The sequence below is a fragment of the Pipistrellus kuhlii genome, unplaced genomic scaffold, assembly GCF_014108245.1.
Source record: "Pipistrellus kuhlii isolate mPipKuh1 unplaced genomic scaffold, mPipKuh1.p scaffold_m20_p_13, whole genome shotgun sequence".
NCBI classification, from domain to species: domain Eukaryota; kingdom Metazoa; phylum Chordata; class Mammalia; order Chiroptera; family Vespertilionidae; genus Pipistrellus; species Pipistrellus kuhlii.
Genome location: NW_023425438.1, coordinates 46,709,949 through 46,732,760, shown reverse-complemented (window position 1 = coordinate 46,732,760; position 22,812 = coordinate 46,709,949). Strand labels below are relative to the sequence as shown.

The 22,812-nt window shown below is 48.8% G+C and overlaps 2 protein-coding genes across 3 annotated transcripts; both read right to left on the bottom strand.

The window, feature by feature from the left end:
* Positions 1 to 2,135: 2,135 nt before the first annotated feature.
* On the bottom strand, positions 2,136 to 10,164 carry VAMP5 (vesicle associated membrane protein 5). 2 transcript variants are annotated; one of them, XM_045580963.1, is made up of 3 exons: positions 10,072 to 10,164; positions 3,068 to 3,205; positions 2,136 to 2,578 (listed from the first exon to the last, which is right to left on the bottom strand). In XM_045580963.1, the coding sequence occupies exons 1-3, from the start codon at positions 10,147 to 10,149 to the stop codon at positions 2,369 to 2,371; spliced, it is 426 nt and encodes a 141-aa protein (XP_045436919.1). In that variant the 5' UTR covers positions 10,150 to 10,164; the 3' UTR covers positions 2,136 to 2,368. The 2 variants fall into 2 exon arrangements, with proteins under 2 accessions (XP_045436919.1, XP_036291780.1); XM_036435887.2 differs by lacking the exon at positions 10,072 to 10,164 and adding an exon at positions 9,551 to 9,685.
* Positions 10,165 to 12,044: 1,880 nt separating this feature from the next.
* Positions 12,045 to 15,762, bottom strand: VAMP8 (vesicle associated membrane protein 8). The gene is made up of 3 exons (XM_036435890.2): positions 15,611 to 15,762; positions 13,667 to 13,825; positions 12,045 to 12,496 (listed from the first exon to the last, which is right to left on the bottom strand). The coding sequence occupies exons 1-3, from the start codon at positions 15,611 to 15,613 to the stop codon at positions 12,353 to 12,355; spliced, it is 306 nt and encodes a 101-aa protein (XP_036291783.1). The 5' UTR covers positions 15,614 to 15,762; the 3' UTR covers positions 12,045 to 12,352.
* Between the last annotated feature and the right edge of the window lie 7,050 nt (positions 15,763 to 22,812).

Sequence of the window (22,812 nt, the reverse complement as noted above, 5' to 3'; positions counted from 1 at the left end):
CCGCTGCCCAGTGCTCCCCTGGTTACAATTCTCACGGGGTTCCTTAGAGTTTAGGAGAGGCATGCCTCCGGGGAAAGAAAGGCCCGGACATATTCCTGGGAGGGAGAGTGTACACTAGGGTCCTAAGTTTGGGGGGTTTTAAAGGCTGAGGGTTTAGGGGAAGTTTTAGGGAAGGATCTCATTAGAATATTCCTCAGCTTTTCCAGGTGTATCCTTTCAGGATTGTGGTCTCCCCTGATTGGTCGGCGCCAGGGCAGAGGATCATTAGTAATCGAAGCTGGTCCTAGTGTCACCCATCTGATTTTGCTGTTTTTTCCTAAGCCGGAGCTGAAATACAGCTGAGGCCTAGGTGTTACCTCTAGGGAGGAAAAGTCAGGGAGGTCTAAACTGCATAGATACCAGCCATCGATATGCCAAGGCAGGAAAAGCCACCCTGGGTTTGAGGTCTGGCACCAATCTTGCTCATTGCTAAACCCTCGGGGATTTCTGCCCTCGTGACCATGTGTAACTTGGCGGGAAATGCTTGACCCATTTGTTCAGCTCTCTGTCTGAGTTTCCACTTGCCAAGGAATTTTCCTAGCTTACTATCCTACCTCAGAAATAATGAGCTAGTTTGGCTCAATGGATGGAGCGTCGGCCTGCAGACTGAAGGGTCCCCAGGTTCGATTTTGGTCAAGGGCATGCACCTTGGTTTCGGGCACATCCCCAATAGAGGGTGTGCAGAAGGTAGCTGATCGATGTTTCTCTCTCATGGATGTTTCTGACTTTCTGTCCCTCTCCCTTCCTGTCTGTAAAAATAAATAAAAAATATATTTTTTAAAAGAAGTAATGAGCCTGACCGGTTTGGCTCTGTGGATGGAGCCTCGACCTGCGGACTGAAGGGTCCTGGGTTCAATTCCGGTCAAGGGCGGGTACCTGGATTGCGGGCACACCCCCAGTGGGAGGTGTGCAGGAGGCAGCTGATCGATGAGAGAACTCATCGATGTTTCTAGCTCTCTATCCCTTTCCCTTCCTCTCTGTAGAAAACCAATAAAATGTGTTTTAAAAAAAAGCAGTGAGCTCTTGTGAGGGGTCCACACAGCTCTCAGGTTTGTTCTTATTTCTCTTCTAGTAGCCCTTTCTCTCTACTTAACTAGGAACTGCTTCTGTTACACACTTGACCCTGAATTCTCCTTCCTTCCCACACTTGAGTTTGAAATGCAGTTAAGTCGCCCAGGGTTGGGTTGCTCTGCGTCCACAGTCTTGGCAGGGCCTTCTTTCCTTCTTCCATGGCCTTTACCCAACGATCTCTCCTGTGGCCCCGAAGGCATTGCCTTCTTGGCCCTGTGTAGCCCTGTAGCTTTAAAAAGCCCAAATCCTCTCCTATAGGGCAAACTCCAAGCCATCCTTTGTTTTTGTTTTTTTTGTTTTTGTTTTGTTTTGGTTTTTTTTTTTTTAAATATATTTTATTGATTTTGTACAGAGAGGAAGAGAGAGGGATAGAGAGTTAGAAACATCGATGAGAGAGAATCATCCATCAGCTGCCTCCTGCACACCTCCTACTGGGGATGTGCCCGCAATCAAGGTACATGCCCTTGACCGGAATTGAACCCGGGACCTTTCAGTCCCCAAGCCGTAAGCCATCCTTTGTACTGCATCACAACACCACAGAAACCCTTCCCGGTTTCACCACCACCTGCCTCATCTGTGATCCGATGCAAAGCTTTCGGAAAACCAGGGGCAGAGAAATTGGGAAGGAGGAAGTGTTCAGAGGACAAAAAGCCTCGCCTCTCACCTTGTGATATAAAAAACACCTGAAGTGCTTCCCTCTTTGTCATCCCATCTGGAGTCCCATTGGTCCTCTGAGCACCCCACAAGACATCAGAATAATAACAGATTTCATTCTCTGGGAAACGGACTCAGCAAACACCAGGTGAAGGGTCTGGATTGGGGGCGGTTGTGCCTTTACCCCTGCACTGCAGAAGGACCTGTCTGTGCAGGGCTGGATCAAGTAGGGAAGTGAGAGGAAGGGGCCACTTCCCCCGGATGGAGTCCTTGGGGTGGTAGCCTAAGCAGCCCAAGGGGTGGAAGCAGAGCAGAATGAACAACCTGGAGACCTACACACACACACACACCAGCTGTTAACCAAACAGCACTTTTTAACCAAGCAGCAGTGTTTACTGAGCTCCAAGTGGGGCTGGCCTGGCGTGGCCAGTGCAGCAGGTTGCCCTCAGGGCCAGTCAGTGGCGTGATGGGAGATGCAAAGGTGCACACTTTGGAGCTGCCTTCAGGCGCTCACTCGGGTGGCTCAGATAGGAGCAGGTGCCAATGTTCTTTGGGGACCAGAATCAGCCAGTGTGGCCATTTGGCCTCTCCAGGCCCAAGTGGGTCAGCCCCCAGGGCTCGAGGCAGGACCTGAGTCCTGGGCCTGTGGGCCACTGCTGCCCTCACTTCTCTGTGGGAGAAAGATGACCAGCAACACAATCAGGATGATGAGCAGGCCACCGCCCACCACCAGCCCCAAACAGACACGCCAACGGATGTTCTCCCATCGCTTCTTCTGGGCCAGGGTCTTGGTTGTCTTGCTGAACGCTGAGCTCTGTAGATGTCCCCAGACACAGGACAGGAGTTAGTGGTTCCCTAGAGACCTGAAGCCAGCTCCTCCCAACCCTCGTGGCCTGACCTGCTCCCACATCAGTGCCCGAAGTTGAGTCCCTTTCTGCCTGGAACCTCAGCCTTCCTGGCCCCAGCAAGGTGTAGTCTCCTCCTGCATCCTTTCCATCTGTTTGCTCCCTCTCCCCACATTGCCTCCCAGCCTGACTCCTTGTCTCAGACACTGGTGTAGCCCTTAACTTGCAGGCCTTTGGGCTAACCTTCGGTTAATGCCAGTTTTCAACTTTAGGAAGCTCCACAGCTTCAAACCAAGGCCTTCCCATTGCCTGTCTAGGCTAGGGGCTTCAAGAAACCCACAGGCTCCACCCTGGCCCTTCAGTCCCACCGAGGGCCTCCTGAGCACAGCCTATGAGCTCCCTATCAGGGCTCCCGCTGGCCTCTCCCTCCCCCCTCCCTGCTTCCCCAGGCCTCACACCATGTCCAGGAGTTGGTTTGAACGCTGCTCCAGCTCCGAGAGTTTCCCATCGCGCTCCAGGACCTTGTCAAAGTTGTTGAGCATGATTTCCGTCACCTCGTCCGCCTGCCGCTGGCACTGCTCCAACTTTTCCCCTGCCTGGGCACAAAGCCCAAGGTCAGGGCTGAATGAAGTCCCCACCCGGCCCTCACCTAGTACTGAAATCTAGGTGTGTTGTGTGTGTGTGTGTGTGTGTGTGTGTGTGATGTATGGCAGGGGAAACAGCATCTTTCATGTAAGGCAGTGTTTCCCAAATTGTGGTACGCGTACCCCCAGGGGTACGGGAAGAGTTTGGTGGGGGAACGGGTTGCACTGGAGTGTGGTGGGGATATGCACTGCACCGTGCTTAGCTGCGCCTAATTCTATGTTCTCATGAGTACCAGGGGTACTCAGCATTATGAAAATTATAGAAGGGGTACACATATGTCAAAAGTTTGGGAAACACTGATGTAAGGATATATGTGTGGAGTAAAGGGCCCACCTCCTGGGTGTGGGTGGCTCACAGGACCCTCCTCTTGCCCATCAAAGCAGGTCCTAGGTTAGCCAGCTTCCTCTAAGGATGGGATCTTCCCAGAACCCCACCCTTCCACAAAAGCAGGTACTTTTCTCTCCTGCTCTAGCATAGGCCTCTAACCTATGGTTCTAGAATGGCACACTGGCCCAATGGCTCCCCCCAGCAAAAAAGAGGAAACCAAGCTACTTGGCTAGAGGCCAGATAGAAAGACCCACCCCACAGAGCTAGACATGTAATTCTGGACCATTGCACGTCATCGCCTCTGCCTAACCCACACACACACACAAAGACACAAACGGAGATCAGATCTCCCTCCTTGGGCCTCTGAGTGGTCAGGCCACTTCTGCCTACTGGCCTGCCCTGCCCACATCAATGCTCGAAGCTGAGTCCTTTTCTGCCTGGAACCTCAGCTTCCTGGCCTCTGACCTTTGGCCTCCCAGCTAGCCAGAATCTTCCCTGGTGTCCAACTCACACAGACGAGATCAGGCTTGGATCTTATACAACAAAAGTACCCAGCTCATTTCAGAGGATTGGTAAGGGAGATGCAGGGTCCAATTTGGGGGAGGTTGGGAGGACAGGGGAGAGGAAAAAAGCCTGGGTCACAAACAAGAAAAGAACTGGGCTTTGGACACGTGCAGCTGAGAGAGACCCAGGGCAGGAGGTCCTGGTTGGAGAGCTGGAGGTCCAGGAGCAGGTTGAGGCACAGGTCGGGGGAGATGAATACGAGAGGATTAACAAACCACAGCAATTCCCTCCTCCCATTCTAGTTCCCCGCAGCCCATCCCTCTTCTCCTCTCCTCTCCATAGAACATTGGCCAAGCTCCCTTTCCTGCCACGCCATGTTGTCCATTGTCTGCAGTAGACACTTTGGCACTTGACTGAATTCCACTTAAAACCACAGAAAGGAAAGGAATCTGGTGGTTACAGCGGGCCACCTCCTACTCAGGTAAGAATCTTCATTCAGGATCCTTGCACACAACCTCCAGGCATCCCCAGCTCATGAGTCTACCTCCCCAACTGGGCCACAAGCTCCCAGAGGGAGGGCAGGGCCCAGTGCCCTTCTTTTGTCTGCCTGGAGTCAGGGCCCGGGAGACCAGCACAGTGCTGACCATTGCGAGGACTCTGTGAGTGAGTCATTTGTGTTATAGCCTGTCCAAAAGCAACTCTTATTTTCAAGAGCTGTTACCCCCGTGTGTTTATCTAGCCTCGCAGGCATTTCGAGGGGTGGCTTCAAAAACCTGAGCAGGTCAATATTTGCTCATGAGCTAGAAAAGAAATATTTGCTTCACGAGGCAAACCATGGTAGACGGGTATACTCACCGGCCAGGGGAAGCAGTACTGAGGAACAGGGAGGAATAACTAAGAGAGCAGGGAAACCGTACTCCTCTCTACCACATCATGACCGCTATTACGATGACTAGATTATTCTACAAGGTTCCATTATGTGGAGTCGCCCGCGTTCAAACAGTACAAGGCACCCACACATTCAAATTGTCCCAGGCAAAAACTTGGGACTGGACAAATATTTGAAAATGAGAATCGCTGCTAGAGGTTGGTGGGACGTTGGATATTTATTTTTTCTACTCTGAAGACTACAGCTGTTGTTTTTCTCCTGCATGGGGTGACACTGGGTCACATTCTCTAGGAGTGCTGGCTGGACCTCCCACTGCAGTCTGCAGCCTCCTTCCCCCGCTGAGCACTAGGCCTGTCTGGACCCCAGATGGGCCCAGGCCTGAAGGAACACATTCGCTCCAAGGAACATGGAGGCCTCAGGCTCAAGTCTCTGGCCCTCCTTGGTCCCATTCAACTATAAAGAACCACAGGATGTGGAAGGAGGTAGCAGCCAGAGATCAAGGCCAAGCTGCCTCTGCCACATTGAATGCAGCCTAGTGCCTGCCACACAGAGACATTTGGGAAATATTTTCTGAATGAGTTCTTAAGAAGATCCTGCCCTGGCCGGTTTGGCTCAGTGGATAGAGCGTTGGCCTGCGGACTGAAGGGTCCCAGGTTCAATTCAGGCCAAGGGCATATTCCCAGGCTGCAGACTCAATCCCTGGTGCGGGGTATGTAAGGGGCAGCCAACCAATGATTCTCTCTCATCATTGATGTTTCTCTCTCTCTTCCTCTCTGAAATGGATATATATCCCTAAAGGCCGAAGAAAGAGACATATACGATACAAGTAGAGAAGAATAAAGAGTTACACTGGGAGATGCAAATAGGGAGTATTGGAGCTGCCCACAGAGGGGTGATTCCTGAGAACCTTCATAGAGTGGGTGGGGTGAGCCTTGAAGAATGGGGTGGAGCTGGGGCATTCTTGAGGGCTAGGCAAAGGGTAAGGGTGGAGGGGCAGGGTGGGCTAGAGAAAAGTCAAGAAGAGGAAGGGCAGGTCCTGGCTGGGCAGCTCAGTGGTTAGAGTGTTGTCCTGATATGCCAAAGTTGCAGGTTTGGGCACATACAAGTATCAACCAAATGGTTGCATAAATAAACTGGAACAAAAATCAATCCATCTCTCTCTCTCTCAAATCAATAAAATAATAATAAAATACATTGTAGAAGAGAAGAGAATGCTCATTTGGAGGGAGGGATGGTATAGGTCTCTGAGCCAAGGGCGACACTGCAGAGGTGCTTCAGGATAACTTATCTGTGGGTGGTAGGCTGGCATTTCTGGAAGTGAGAAAACTTAGAACAGAGAGGCCAGCCAGACAGGGTGAGAAGAGAAGTGCCATCAGGGTGAGATGTCCATCAGGGTGAGATGTCCATTAGGGGTGGGGGGAGGGGGAGACAGGGAATGTAGAGGATGGGTGGGGGAGAGAGGCACTTCTAAGCCCTTCCAGGTACATGAGCAGGGGGAGAGCAGGGAGCAGTGTAGTTGGCAGACAGAGAGTGGAAGTTATACAGGAAATGTTATGACAGACAGTTATCGTCTGCACAGAATATCCCTCCTTGGACACTCAAATGTCCCATTAGATTTTTCCAGGCCAAATTTAGCCCTTGGTTCCTCTGAAAACAAAGCTCTCAAAATCTCCCTAACTCTCTTTCAAATCCTGCCTCTGCCATTCACCACTGAGTACTGCAGACCAAGGACATGACCTTTCTGACTTCCACTTCCTCATCTATAAAGTGATGACAATAATAATATCTACCATAATGTTATCTAAGACATGTGACATATTATAAATAGCATCTTTAGCACAATACCTGACACACCCTAGACACTTGTTTAATAATAGCTATTCTTACTGATTTAGCCCAACTTTTCCTAGCTTTTTTTTTTTTTTTTTTTTTTTTTTTTTTTTAACAGTCAGATCCCAAGCTCTACACAATACTGATGCTCAATATACCGTATTTTTCGGACCATAAGACGCTCCGGACCATAAGACGCACCAGTTTTTAGAGAAGGGAAATGAAGAAAAAAAGATTCTGAAACAAATAGTGTCCTAAAATATTTTATGTGCATTAAAACCCAACATCACAGTCATAAACACATGTAATCAACCCTGTAAAGTAAACAGCAGCATTTAGAACCATTTTAGAGCCGGGCAAGCACACAGAGACCACACAGAGCCGGGCAAGTAAAAAAACTTTTTTTTTAAAGTATATGTGTAGGCTATATTTGGACCATAAGACGCAGGGACTTTTGCCCCCCACTTCTGGGAGGAAAAAAGTGCGTCTTATGGTCCGAAAAATACGGTAATCTTTTAGATATTTTTTACAAAATATACATCCAAGCTAGCTCTTCTTTATGGTAAATGTGTGCCCTTAATTGTTTCTAACCTAAATACAGAATGTTATAATTCTTTAAAAACATATTTTATTGATTTTCTACAGAGAGGAAGGGAGAGGGATAGAGAGTTAGAAACATCGATAAGAGAGAAACATCGATCAGCTGCCTCCTGCACATACTGGGGATGTGCCCACAACCAAGGTACATGCCCTTGACCGGAATTGAACCTGGGAATCTTCAGTCCATAGGCCGGTGCTCTATACACTGAGCCAAAACTGTTAGGACCTAAGTATAGAACTTTACATGGGCCTTTGAGAACCTGCATCTAGTTTATTTCCATCAGGTGCTAAAGGCTATTGAAGTAGTAACAGCCACCATTCAACAGACACTACTCAAAGCCAAGCACTGTGCTGGCTGTCAGTTCACTTTATCTCATTTAATCCTCACAATAATTCATTGAGGAGAGTACTCTTATCCCAGTTTTATAAGAAACTGAGGCTCAGAGGGGTTAAATCACCTGTGCTAGGTCACAGAGACAGTGAGGAAAAGAGCTGAGAATTGAACCAACGGAGACTCCAAGGATCACATTCTGAACACTTGTGCTAACCTGAGTTCAGGCAAAGGGAGGCCAAATGCTTTAGCTGACTGGCTAACGACTCAGCAGGCCTTTTGATGCTGCCCACTCAACTTGTATGCATATGAAGAAGGCCAAAACCCAAATTCTTTGGACAGTACATGAAAGAGGACCATCTAAAAGATGAATGAATTCACGTCATTATCCATTCAATTTCCGTCTTTCCTGTCACTGTTCCTCCTCTACCCCTGATAGCCATCATTATGTCCAGCACACCGGAAACACAAGGAAATATTTGACTGAATGAATCAGAGAAGGGAAAAGAAGGACCAGGTAGGGAAGGGGGATGGGAAAAAGGAAAAGAATGAGCTGTGAGCAGAGAAAGGGGCAAGAGGGAAAGAACAGAGGAATTGGGGTGGGAGATGGGGTGGGGGAGGGAGGGTAGATCAATGTATTCTTCCCAATCTCTGATCTACCATTTGCCTCCAATGAACCTGTGAGAGTCCCAGAGTTTCCCTCAACACATCATCCTGCCCTCAGTTTTCATTTCAGGAGTTCTTTCTTTCCCCCAAATGCTAACCCCTCTCCCCGCATGATCCCTTGCCCTGCACACTGGGAAGTGGGCTCTGGACTCAGTCCCATTCTCAGAGCCTCCCTCAGTTTCCTGGCGTGTCCTTACAGCTTAGCACTACCTTCCTGCCCAGCTTCCTCTTCCTGCCTCCAGTTCCCCGGAGATGAGGCCATCCAGGCATGGCAGCCGCCAGCCGGGCCCTTCCATCCCACCTCTGCCAGCCTCTCTGCAGCAGCACCATCAAGCACCAGGCCTGCTTCCTGCTGGGCCCCTCTTCCCCAGGGGAGGGGAGGGCAGCAGCTGGCACCACGTGTTCCACCTTTGCCTTGGAGATGGCAAGTGAGGACAGAGGCCAGAATCTGCAGCCAGGGTGGCGGCATGGCAATGACTCAACTTTGCAATGTGTCCCCAGATAGGGATTAGAAGGAGGGCCTATGCCACACTCGGATAACCTCAGTGGAACTTTTCTAAGCAACTTCCTTCCTCTTTCACCCCCAAAACCTGCCGTGAGGCTGGCTCAATCTCCAACCGCCCCATCTGCTCAGGTTCCTAACGGGGGGCTTAACTCCTCACAGCCCCAGAGAGAGCTGAGGCGGTCAGCACATTACCTACCCCTTCTCAGGAGGAGTGCCAGGCAGGTGGGTCTCTGCCATGCTCTCTCCTTTCACCTCCCAGGGACCTATCTACCGAGCAAGGCAGGTATCGCCGACCCACTTCTCCGGGGAGGAAAGGGAGGCTCAAGGAAGTTAAGTGACTTGCCCCGGGTCACAGAGCCGGCAAGTGGCCATCACCAGGACCTCAGCCCGAGCCTGCAGCCAGCCGGTGCTGGTAACCACTTGGCTCAGAAAGTGGCCCCAAGGCAGCGGGCTTGGGGCTCAGGCCACATTCTCCCTCCCTCGCTCAAGGGCAATCTAAAGGGCTGACCCCGCCCTGCCTCAGCAGGTAACCCCGCCCGAGGACTGCAGTCTCGGGGTGACCCCCCCCCACCCCCTCAAGTGTCACACCCCCTTTGCTCGTCCTCTGCCCCTGGCCCGGCCCACCCTGCCCTCGGGGCCCTCACCATGGTTGCTGCTGCCGCCGCTGGGCTCGCTGCTGCTCCTCTGCCCAGAGCGGCCCCAGTGCCAGAGCCCGGGAGGAAGCGGAGGGGCGGGGCAGGGCGGGGCGGAGGGGGGGCGCCTTCCCCCACGACCGTGACCAAGTTCAAATTAAACCGAAAGCAGACGGCAGTGGCGACCTGGGCCCTTAGGGCGCCTCCTCCCGGGCCAGGGGGAGCCAGCTGCGGATGACTCCCCAGCCTCCCGCATTGGGGCTGAGTTGGAGCAGCCGGGGCCCCACGTGGGCCCTGGAGCCGGCTCTGGGGGCATCTGTGGCACTGCATCCAAGATCAGGTAGACCCGGCTTAACTGGGGTGGCATGATTCATTCATTCTAGGGGGCTGCAGGAGCACCATTGTCAGGCACTGTGCCAGGTGTCTCCAGGTCTTGCCCACCGTGGTGAGTGCATCTCACCCACCTGTAACCATACACAGCCCCCCCTCCCCCACCCGCCCAAAGGTTTTGTAGTTTTTTAAGTATTTTTTACTGGTCGGTTGATTTGAAAGAGAGAGAGACATCTATTTGTTGTTCCACTTATGGATGCATTCATCAGTTGCTTCTGCATTCCTATGCTCTGACTGGAATGGAATCCCAGCAACCCTGGTGTAAGACAACGGATCCCCCCCGGCCAGGGCCAAAAGTTTCGAAACTGAAGTTTATTCACAGTAAACATAGTGAATGCACTCCCTGCCACTGAACTGGGCATTTTTAAGTGCTCAATTGTATGTTCTGAGAATTTCACCTCAATTTAAAAAGAAAACAGAGCCAAAACCGGTTTGGCTCAGTGGATAAAGCCTCAGTCTGCAGACTTGGGGGGGGTCCCGGGTTCGATTCCAGTCAAGGGCATGTGCATTGGTCGCGGGCACCTCCTCGGTGGGGGAGGGGATGTGTGTGTGCAGGAGGCAGCTGGTCAATGTTTCTCATTCATCGATGTTTCTAGCTCTCTGTTCCTCTCTCTTCCTCTCTGTAAAAAAATCAATAAAATATATTAAAAGAAGAAAAGAGACCATTGAGGAGAAGGTGCAGCTCTAGCTTTTCTGTATTTCCCAGGAGGCGGAGGGCAGCGCTGCCCTGACGTGATCCGGCTCCTCAGAGGCTGTGCGAGGCTGGTGGTTGGCTGCCCCTCCGGAGCCCTCCCAAAGGTGAATCTCCCACCTGTGTGCTCTCCTCGTGCTGCAAAGAAGTCAAAGCCACCTCTTCACCCCAGCCCCTGCCACCCTCAACGTATTAAATGTGGCCCCTCTTGAGGGCTCCCTCCCTGGGGTTGAGCCCCTGTGAGCACAGACCCAGCCCTCATCCTGGACAGTCCGGGTCCCAAGGAAGAGGTTTCAGCCAAGTTTCTTGGCCCTGGAGACAGGAGGGGCCTGAGGAGACAGAGGATGGACATCATTGTGGCAAAGATTACCAATGAGTCTCTCCTGTGCTCTCCTCCTCCCTCCCCAAAACAGGTTAGTTTCCATTTTGGAAAGCTTGTGAGGGTAACAGGGACAGTTAGCAAGAATTCTTCCCCCAAAGCAAGGCAGACTGGGCACTGGAAAGAATGGCAGTGACAATGGGACCTGGTGGGGAGGAGGGAGGCGCAGACAGAGCCCCATTGTACACGGAGGGGAGGGAGGGCCCTAGGCCCTGTCCTGTGATACTGACTGTGCTCAGCCACATGTGGGGAGAGACGCGCACCCCCTTAGGTCAGCTGAGACCCGGAGTCCCTGCTAAGTCCCAGAAGAGCAGGCGCAGACAAAAGACAAATACAACTTGCAAAACCACAAGAAAAGGAAAAGCAGCCCAGTTCCTCTAAACCCTGCCCTAGACTACCACAGAGCCACAGAGCAGAAGTGGCAATGATGGGAGAGACAGATGGCCCTTAACCAGGTTCCTGGATGCTCGGCCCAGGAAAACCTCACGTCTCGGTTAAGGCTTCCAGCAGAAAAGTAATAAAGCGACATGGCAAGGCCCAAGAGGGACACCTAGCAGTCTTGCACACTACCCTAAAAAAGTTTTGAATTTTTCCATGTGCCAAGGCTCCCAGACAAGTTTTGTTCTTGAGGCCTGTGACAATGAATGGAAGAAGGGGGAATAATAAAAATAAAAATAAGCCGAAACCGGTTTGGCTCAGTGGTAGAGCGTCGGTCTGCGGACTGAAAGGTCCCAGGTTCAATTCCGGTCAAGGGCATGTACCTTGGTTGCGGGCACATCCCTGGTAGGGGGTGTGCAAGAGGCAGCTGGTGTTTCTCTCTCATCGACGTTTCTAGCTCTCTATCCCTCTTTCCTCCTCTCTGTAAAAAAATCAATAAAATATATATTTAAAATAAAAATAAAAAACAGGGAGGCTTCAACTTTCTTCTCCAAACACGCACTCTCCACCCCTCCCACAACTCGGGCCACAAAGGGGAGAATCCAGGGTGTGCTCAGGGAGAAGAGGGCCAAAGGCCAAAGGCAGGAGGAGGAAGCACCTCACAAGGCAGGGATACTGAAGGGTCTTTATTGCCTTCCAGCCGCCATCAGTGTCCCAGCCACAGGCTGGGCCCTCCAGGACTCTCCAGCCAACCCCGAGGACCTGGGGAACCTGGCCGCAGTTCAGCGCTCTCCTCCCAGGGGATCAAGGAACTCCCTGGGGCAGCCAGGGTAGCAGAGGGCTCAGAGTGAGGGGCGGAGGGCTGAGCAGCATTCCCTGTGGAGAGGACGGGAGAGAGGGCCCCGCTTGACGCCCGCCCACCACGCCCGCCACGGAGGGAGGGATGTCTCGAGGAGGAGGGCAGGGGGGTGTCATCCTAGGAGGGAATGACACCAGTGGCAAAGAGCACGATGAAGAGGATGACGATAAAAACAATCACACAGATGATGACGATCATCTTCACATTCTTCCACCAGAACTTCCGAGCCACCTTCTGCGATGTTGTCTTGAAGTGCTCAGACTGCAGGGGGTAAGGTAGAGTGAGAGTCAGTTCCTCCTCCCACTGGGACAATAGCACACTCAGAGGCCCTCACGCCATCCATCTAAATATGTAAGTGGTAAGTGTTGAAGTAACAGACGGTTACACAGAAGATGTGCGATCCTCCTACCTTGACAAACATACCTTCACAACCATCTGGTGGGCCAAGTTTAAATTTAGAAATCTTGGACTCCCCCTGGCCACCTGCCTACCCGCTTCTCTGCTTACCCCTGCACTGTCATTCACACATGCTCACACCCAGGGGTGTGACACGGGCAGCACAATCCACCCCTTAGGAGAACAGAGTGAGGTGCCAGGATTCCTTGCCCCCACCGCTGGGGACTGCTGATGCTGGAGGAGAGGGGCCAGGGCAGCACGGTGGTTGGAAGTGAGGGAGTGTGCTTTCTCTCCAACTGGAGCTGCAGTAACTACGTTTCATGCTCCCCAGGTCGGGCTGTGGAAAGAAGCACTAAGTCCCAAGGAGACAACAGAGCTGTGCCCACGATTACACATAGGACTCAGAAAGCCCCAGCCCAGCATGTCCCCGCGGACAAAGAACTTTAGGCACCAGCCTTTGCTGAACTTTAGAGGAACTCCCTTCTTGAGCACCTGGCTGGAGAGAGAGAAGGGATGAGGTCGAGCAGATGTGTGGGAGATGTTATTCTAGCCTTCAGCTCGCAGAGGACTCCATCCAAGAATGTCGCTTCTCTTCCCAGCTTCTTTTTAAAGCTGACGCAGCAAGACTCTAGCAGTTTTCACTCCCAGAGAAGGCCAAAGGGCCTTAAGGGGATTTTCCAAAGCCAATATTTTGGCCCGGGGAGGCCAGGTTCAAATGACTGTCAAGGGCAGCTTTCAAAAGGAAAACCAACTTCGAAGGAGAGAAGCCTAAGAATGCCTGGATTCTTAGAAAATGCCTCCATGGGTCAGTCCCCGCCCACCAACCCCGGTCATTGGATCTATTCCCTGGACCAGTACCAACCGGTGGAGTAGAACAGGATCAGAAGTGAGGACTCAGCCAACTTCAATTCCCAAAACAGGTGAAGAGGCAGACTTCCCTCCTGTTCATTTTGCTCCCAACACCACCGACGCCCAAATTCCCAAAGGTCCTCCCCCCCTCCCTTCCTCTTGTCCCCAGCGGGCTCCCCATCTCACTGTGGCTTCCAGATCCTCCGTCTTGTTGCGAAGATGGTCCAGGTTCTCTCCTCGGGCCAGGATCCGCTCCACATTCTGGGTCATAATATTCTTGACTCCCTCCACCTCACTCTGCAGGTTCCGCACTCGGTCACTTCCGGCACCTCCACTGGCCTCCTCCTGGGCAGCAACACGGGGGTGAATTAAGCCAAGTGGCAGAGGAATGAGGCTCAGCATCGGAGGCCAGAGGAGGGGAAGGCCTCGGGTGGACTTTAGCTTTTTGCAGTGCTTGAATTGTTTACAAACAGAAGGTTTCCAGGTTCTCAGGGCCTCTGCCAATGAAAAGAAGCACACCGCTGGGTTCCTCTCGACTACTTCCTCGCTCCTCAAAGAAGGTCAGAGGAGACAGCTGAGCTGACATTGCAAAATGGAAAACCCCACCATTTACCAACGCCCAGATCCTACAGTGTCCTCATTAAAAACGTCTGTGTTTGCTCAGTTTGGCTCAGTGGATAGAGCATTGACCTGCGGACTGAAGGGTCCCAGGTTCAATTCCAGTCAAGGGCATGTACCTTAGTTGCGGGCACATCCCCAGTGGGGGGTGTGTAGGAGGCAGCTGATCGATGTTTCTAACTCTATCCCTCTCCCTTCCTCTTTGTAAAAAAAAAAATTTAAAAAAATCAATAAAATATATATATTTTTTTAAAAGAAAAAAAGTCTGTGCTGGCCCTAACTAGGTGTTCAGTGGTTAGAGCTTCAGCCCAAGGACTGACGAGTCCCAGGTTCGATTCTGGTAAAGGGAATGCACCTCAATTGCAGGCTCACTTCCCTTAGAAGTTTCTCTCTGTGTGTCTCTCCCCCTCCCTTCCATTCTCTCTAAAAACCAATGGGAAAAAAGTCCTCTCGTGAGGATTAACAACAACAACAATAAAATGTCTGCGTCAGTAGAACACCCTCACCTGGTGCAACCCTCCCTCCCTCTCTCCACGGGGGTGGCTGGAGAGCTGTTCTGGCACCGGCCTCCGGGCAGCCCAATGCAGTGACCCAGAGCACAGGCAGCCAGGCTCCAAGTTCCTCACCAGGCCCGTGACAGCCAGCCGTTGGGCCACAACTTCTGCTTCTCCCCAATCCCTCTTAGCTTAGCTCCATGTGCAAACATGTCAGACTCACTGCCGGCGGGCCACATGCCTCGCTTATTTGGCCCCTGTTAGCCTCTGAGTTTGACAGGCTTGCACAGGAGCCAAACAATCACCAGGTAAGTTGACATTGAGTAAAAACAGCAGCCTGGGCACTGGGGGAAATAGAGGGCCAGTCCTCCCGGCTGAATGCTTTATCCCCAGGCTTCACGATAAGGTTTTTGAACAAGGAAGAGAAAACGTTATTAAGCTCCTCCCTCTCCAGACCCACTGGATCTCCAAAAACAGGGCAGGGTGTGGATCCACAGAAGATTATCACAGAGAACTGAGTTCTGGTTCTTTTACAAACTCTTAGTTCTTCCTTATGTGTATAAAGAGGGAGACTCGGAGAGACAAATTCTTAGGGTTTCTCTACACTACAGAGTCTATAGGGCAAAGTGAAAGGCAGAGGGGGAGCCGAGGCCAGAATCAACACTGGGAAACAGCAGCGCAGCCCAGGAATGTCACATCACCTGCCGGGCGGGCCGAGTGGGAGGGTGGCGGGAACTGGGGGGAGGAGATGAAGGGCCCCTCAGGCAACTCCTGGCCTGGAATTCGCATTCCTCACCCCCACCGAGGCCCAGCTCTAGGCTCCCGGCACTGAGGTCGAGGGGAGGGGAGAGGGTTAAAGAAGGAGTAGGAACAACAATTTCGGCAGCTCAGAACTATTCGCAGTTAGCTGTCAGCGCTGGCCCAGCCCTCTCACTTGCCACCTTCTCAGTTTTCCTGATCCCCAAGTCCCTCCGGCTTGTCTTTAAATCACCCCCTTCCCAGTTCCCAGCTCACTCACCATGTCTCAGCAGCTCAGGCCAGTCAGCAGCAGAAGTCGCCTAGTCTGTCTCCTCCGAGGGCGGCCCTGAGTTCACTTCCTGCTCCAACTCTCAGCCCGCCTCCCCCTCCCTCCCCACCTGACAGCCCGAGAGGCTCCAGCCACACCTCACGCAGGTTCCCCAGGTAGGCGGGCACCCTCCTCTGCCCTCCCCGTCTCCTCCCTAACCCAGGCTCAGGCTTAAAGCAACAGGACTCCCCGGCACCCCGAGTCTCCGAACTTGTCAGGAATCAGAAAAGAAAGAGGAAGCAGCCCTCCCGGGTTCCCTAAAGCTGTACCGCTGACAGAGAAAGGGCAGCCGGCTTCTAGTTATGACCAAACATCTGACTCCAGTTTGTAGAGATTGAAATAAAATTGGGATGGGACAGTAAGCCCCCTGCCAGGCCTAGTTTCTATGAAAGCAGAAAGCAGATATGAACACTTTTCTTCTTTTATTTTTTTAAATTTTGCTTTTTAAAATGTTTTTTGTTTATTATTTTTTTTAATCTTTAGATATGAACATTTGCTGGACAACACTTGCTCTCTTGTCTGTAGATGGGCAGAAAGCACTAACCCCCCAAAGTCTGGAGTGCCGCGATCCTGGGCTCAGGTATCAGAAAGCTCTGGGTTACCCGTGACCCTGAGTGAACTGCTTCACCTCTCTGGGTTTTGCGGTGCTGAAGCCGACCTGGTGAGGCGTTCAATGTGCCCAGCACAGTGTCTGTGTGAGTCAGGAAGTGATGGCACACTCACCCTCCTTTCCTTTCAGAGTTCCATCATCTCGCGTTTCCCTTCAGGGGCACCCCCCCCCCCCCCCCCCCCATGGATTGGTGAGCCCCAACAGAAACGGGGAGAGAACTTCCCTAGGGACCACAGAGGGGGACCAGGGCAAAGAATTTCTCCACCAACCTGGCTCCAGGCCAAAGAAAATCCACTCTTCCTGGACGGTGTTTATAAAGACAGAAGAAGAATAACAGGGACACGCAGGAGAGAAGCATTCCTGTCCCATCCCAGAAGAAGTAACAGTTCCACGGGGGAAATGTCAGCTGCTCTAACAAATACTTCTTAAAGGGTCCAATAAATGTTAGGCCTCTGTAGCATCTTGAAACTCTTTATTCTAATTTATACTGTAATCTTATCCCCAGTTAGATAAGATTATTATATTTTGCAGACCTGAATTTTATTTATATGTACATGTATGTGTGTGTATTGATTTTAGAGAGAAAGGGGGAGGGATAGAGAGACAGAAATCACTGATGAGAGAGAAATATTGATCAGCTGCTTACTGGGGATCGAGCCCACAACCCAGGCATGTGCTCTTGGCCAGAATCAAACCTGGGACCCTTCAGTCCACAGGCCGATGCTCTATCCACTGAGCCAAACTGGCTAAGGCTGCAGACCTGAATTTTGATGAACAATACCAGCCTGCTTTCACAGGAAGAGTTTGGCTGCCTCACTCCTTGCCCCATTCATAGAAAGGCCACAATGTGGCCAAGTGGAGGTGGGTCAAAAATCATGATCTTCACTTGCACTGTCTAATGCAGTAGCCACTGGCCACATGTGGTTGTGGAGCCCTGGAAATAGGCTAGTATGAATGTAGACATGATGTAAAAGTAAAATACATGCTGGTTTTCAAAGACTTACTATGAAAACAAAACAAAACAAAACACCATAAATACCTCATTATTAATTTTGTATAGTGATGACATGTCGATTAATGTTTTGGATATATTGAGTTAAATAAAAAATATTGATAAAATTTATTTCACCTGTTTCTATTCCCATTTAATTTGGCTAATAAAATTTTTTTAAATCAGCCGGGACCAGTTTGGCTCAGTGGATAGAGCGTTGGTCTGCAGACTGAAAGGTCCCAGGTTCGATTCCGGTGGATTGTGGGCACATCCCCAGTAGGGGGTGTGCAAGAGGCAGCTGATTGATGATTCTCTCGCCGATGTTTCTAACTCTCTATCCCTCTCTCTTCCTCTCTGTGAAAAATCAATAAAATTTATAATAAAAAAAAGACACAATATTTTTTTAAAAATTACTGAGTCATTCCATATCTCAAGGATTTATTATCTCTTCTTTTTTAAATGTATTTTTATTGGTTTCAGAGAGGAAGGCAGAGGGAGAGAGAGGTAGAAACATTAATGATGAGAGAAAATTATTGATCGGCTGCCTCCTGCATGCTCCCCACTGGAGATCAAGCACACAATCCAGGCATGTGTCCTTGAGTGGAATCAAACTCAATCCTTCATTCTGTAGGCCAATGTTGTATCCACTGAGCCAACCAGCTAGGGCCACACTCTCCCAGTTTCTATTAACATCTTACATTTTTTATAATTGATGAGCTAATACTGATATATTAACAAAGTCTGTAGTTTATATTTCAGTTCACTCTTTGTGTTGTTCATTCTATGAACCACATTGACAAGTGTATAATAACATGTAAGTACTATGACACATTATATTGTCATACAGAATAGTTCTACTTTTCCAAAAATCCCCTGTGCTCTATCTATTCCGCCCTCCCTCCCCTCAATCCTTGGCAATCACTGATCTTTTTACTATTTCCACAGTTATGCCTTTTCTAGGATTGCATAGACTTTGGATCATACAGTATGTAGTCTTTTCATACTGATTTCCTTCACTTAGCAATATGCATTTAAGTTTCCTCCATATCTTTTAGTAACTTGATAGCTCTGTTTTGTGAAAGGGCTGTGTATGAAAAGCAGCCCCCAAAAGCTGAAGGGGCTGACAAGCCAAAAAAAAAAAAAAAGTTTAAAAAGTGACAGACAAGTCCAGCTTGTTGGTTTAGGGAGTTTATTAGGGAACTTATACAGAAAACAGTCTTGGGCATCAATAAGAAGAATGGATCCCTGAACCTTCCACCCCCAGATGTTAAAAGATGTGAGAATGGGTGATGATCAAAAGGATCAGGAGCTGGGAGCCTTGGGCACCAGGGAGAGAAACATCCAGGGCTCCTCCCCCTGAGAGAGAATTATTGGGAATACTGTGATCAGCCCAGAGGTCTGCATTTCAGAACTCACCCAGAGGAAGGGGAGAGAGTCATGGGTTCAGGTCCACTCAGGTGTCAAGATGACAGATTAGTTTTAAGATGGGGTCACTTATGTTCCTAACAAGTTCATTTCATTTTATTGCTCAACATTCCATTGTATGAACGTGTCACAGTTTGTTTATCTGCTCATCTATTGAAGAATGTCTTTTTTTTTAAATTAAATTATTATCTGGGTACATATTTTAACATTGCCACCCCATACATACCCTCCCTCCCCAGAGTTTTGTGTCCATTGGTTGTACTTATATGCATGTATACAAGTTCTTCGGTTGATCTATTATCTCCCCCAGATCTCCCTACCCTACCTGCTGTAATTTGACAGTCTACTTGTTGCTTTACTGTCTCTATATCTATCTTTTGGTTCGTCAGTTTATAATGTTCTTTATTATCCATAAATGAGTGAGGTCATGTGATGTTTCTCTTTCATTGACTGGCTTATTTCACTCAGCATGATGTTCTCCAATTCCATCCAGGTTGCTGCAAATGATGAGAATTCTATTGAAGGATGTCTTGGTTGCTTCTTAGTTTAGGCCATTACGAATAATGCTGCTATACATTTGTATGCAAGTATTTATTTATTTAAAAATATATATTTTATTGATTTTCTACAGAGAGGAAGGGGAAGGGATAGAGCGCTAGAAATGTCGATGAGAGAGAAACATCGACCAGCTGCCTTTTGCACATCCCTCACTGGGGATGTGCCCATAACCAATGTACATGCCCTTGACCAGAATTAAACCCTGAACCCCTCAGTCTGCAGGACGATGCTCTATCCACTGAGCCAAACCGGTTTCAGCAAGTTTTTATTTTTTTAAATATATTTTATTGATTTTTTACAGAGAAGAAGGGAGATGGACAGAGAGTTAGAAACATCGATGGGAGAGAAACATCAATCAGCTGCCTCCTGCAACCTCCTACTGGTGATGTGCCCACAACCAAGGTACATGCCCTTGACTGGAATCGAACCTGGGACTCTTCAGTCCGCAGGCACTATCCACTGAGCCAAACTGGTTAGGGCATAAGTTTTGTGTAGCATGCATTTTCAACTTATTTGGGTAAATATCAAGAAGCAGGATTGCTGGGTCATATGGGAAGAGTATGCTTAGCTTTGTAAGAGACTGTCAAACTGTCTTCCAAAGTGGCCGTATCATTTTGCATTCCCACCAGAAGTGAGGGAGAGTTCCTGTTGCTTCACACCAGCACTTGTTGTTGTCACTGTTTTGGATGTCAACCATTCTAGCACATTTCCCATCGTTGTTTTCACTTGCAGTTCCTTAATAAAACAAGATGTTCAGCCGGGACCAGTTTGGCTCAGTAGATAGAGCGTCGGCCTGTGGACTGAAAGGTCCCGGGTTCGATTCCGGTCAAGGGCATGTTTCTCTCTCATTGACGTTTTTTTAAAAATATATTTTATTGATTTTTTACAGAGAGGAAAGGAGAGGGATAGAGAGCTAGAAACATCTATGAGAAAGAAACATTGATTAGCTGCCTCCTGCACACCCCCTACTGGAGATGTACCCGCAACTGAGGTACATGCCCCTGACTGGAATCGAACCTGGGACCTTTCAGTCTGCAGGCCGACACTCTATCCATTGAGCCAAACCAGTCCTGGCAATAAAATATATATAAAAAAAGAAAAGAAAAAAAAAGATGTTTGACTCCATTTAATTGAAAGGGCATCAAACAAACTACGGTTATTCAAACTTGCACGTGACTGCTATTTTCCCAAAAATGAAAGGAGTGAGCTTGTTCCTTCAAGGAAGACACTAGACAGTATTTGTTGTCTTTGATAAAATGAGAACTTTCGAGTGAAAATTAAAATTCTTATCTGAAAATTAGAATTTGTATCTGGCACTGTGAGCTGGGCAGCTTCCCAACATTGAGGAGACTCTGCCTTTGGAAAAGCTGCATAACTCAAGGAAACAGTGCGTGCCAAATGACTGTTTTCCAGTGTTTTACTCAGGCATGATTTTACAGTATCATCCTTGAGTAAAATGTCCATTTAAAGTGCAAATTAGGTCCGGCCGACGTGGCTCAGTGGTTCAGCATCGACCTATGAACCAGGAGGCCATTGTTCAATTTCCGATTGGGGCACGTGTCCGGGTTGTGGGGCTCAATCCCCAGTGTGGGGAGTACAGGAGGCAGCTGATCAATGATTCTCTCTCATCATTAATGCTTCTCTCTCCCTTACTCAATTAAAGTACATATATTTTTTAAAGTGCAAGATATACCAGTGATTTTAATGTTATAGCGCATAATGTTCATTGATATGGTTTCAATTTTCACATCTGAGTAATCTTTAAAAACCACATTCAAGTGTGTCAAAGAAGTATATCCACATTTATCTAAAAAGCCACTAAAATGCTTTTCTCTTTGCCTGGCCAGTGTGGCTCAATGGTTGAACATCAACCCATGAACCAGGAGGTCACGGTTCAATTCCTAGTTAGGATATATGCCCAGGTTTGCAGGCATGGAGGCCGCCGATCAATGATTTACTTTCATCATTGATGTTTCTATCTCCTTCACCTTTCCTCTCTGAAATCCATAAAAACAAATATTTAAAAAAAATGCTTCTCACCGAAGCCGGTTTGGCTCAGTGGTAGAGTGTCAGTCTGCAGACTGAGAGGTCCCAGGTTCGATTCCGGTCAAGGGCATGTACATTGGTTGTGGGCACATCCCTGGTTGGGGGGTATGCAAGAGGCAGCTGGTCGATGTTTCTCTCTCATAGATGTTTCTAGCTCTCTATCCCTCTCTTCTCCTTTCTGTAAAAAAAATCAATAAAATATATTTTTAAAAAAATGCTTCTCCCTAGTCCAGCTAAGTATCTGTGAAGCCAGATTTCCCTCCCATACTTATATCAACCAATACCATTTCACAACAGACGTACTGCAGAAGCAGATATGAAAATCTAGCTGTCTTCAGTTAAGCCCTCACAGTAGAGATTTACACATAAGACAATACGAAGTATTCTTTTAAAAAATGTATTGTTAAAAGTATCACATAGATCCCCCCTTTTCCTCCATTGACATCTTCTCGCCCACTCCTGCCCCTCACCCCAGGCCTTCACCACCCTATTGTCTGTGTCTGCTGGTTATGCATACAAAATATTTGGTTGATCTCTTCCCACCCACTCTTCCCTGCCTTCCCTCTGAGGTTCAACAGCCTACTCCATGCTTCTATGTCTCTGGATCTATTTTTGTTTATTGATTTATTTTGTTCCATATATCAGTGAGATCATGTGATACATCTTTCTCTGACTGGCTTATTTTGCTTAGCATAATATTCTCCAGATCCATACATGCTGTGGCAAATGATAAGAGTTCTTTTAAAACTATATATATAATTAATTTCAGAGAGGAAGGAAGAGGGAGCCAGAGAGAAACATCAATAATGAGAGAACCATTGATCAGCTGCCTTCTGCACGCACCCCCCACTGGGGATTGAGCCTACAACCCAGGCATGTGCCATTCATAGGAACTGAACCTGGGACCCTTCTGTCTGCAGGCCAACACTCTCTCCCCTGAGCCAAACCAGCTGGGCGAGTTCTTTTCTCTTTCTTTCTTTCTTTCTTTCTTTTTCTTTTCCTTTTTTTTTTTTTTTTTTTTAACAGCAGCATAGTATTCCATTGTGTAGATGTACCACTGTTTTTTTTTAATCCACTCATCTGTTGATGGGCACTTAGGCTGTTTCCAAATCTTAGCTATGGTAAATTGTGCTGCTATGAACATAGGGGTGCACATATCCTTTCTGATTGGTGTTTCTGGTTTCTTGGGATATTGTCCTAGAAGTGGGATCAATGGGTCAAATGGGAGTTCCATTTTTAATTTTTTGAGGAAACTCCATATTGTTTTTCATAATGGCTGCACCAGTCTGAATTCTGAAGTACTCTTCATGCAATTTTGGTGATAACGTACCTTTATTAACAAAAATGCTAGTTATAAAATATTTAATGGATTTATTCTTTTTCTAGTGAATCAATTCAAACTTTCCCCAGTATGGAAAAATATAACCCACATTAATAACAGTTCTTTAAGGTTCTCAATGCTATGTCGCAGTGCAGAGGGGTCCTGAGACCAAAAAATATGAGAACTGCTGCCCTTGGATGCCT

Coding starts and splice junctions, on each gene's coding strand:
- VAMP5 (XM_045580963.1), bottom strand. CDS start 10,149: ATGCAGAAGCAACTGATGAATGCATCCATAAGTGGAACAACAAATAGA. Junction 3,206..10,071: donor TCTTTCAAATCAACCGACCA/GTAAAAAATACT, acceptor CTTTGTGCCCAG/GCAGGGGAAAAGTTGGAGCA. Junction 2,579..3,067: donor CAAACCAACTCCTGGACATG/GTGTGAGGCCTG, acceptor GGACATCTACAG/AGCTCAGCGTTCAGCAAGAC.
- VAMP8 (XM_036435890.2), bottom strand. Junction 12,497..13,666: donor CGGAGGATCTGGAAGCCACA/GTGAGATGGGGA, acceptor TACCCCCTGCAG/TCTGAGCACTTCAAGACAAC.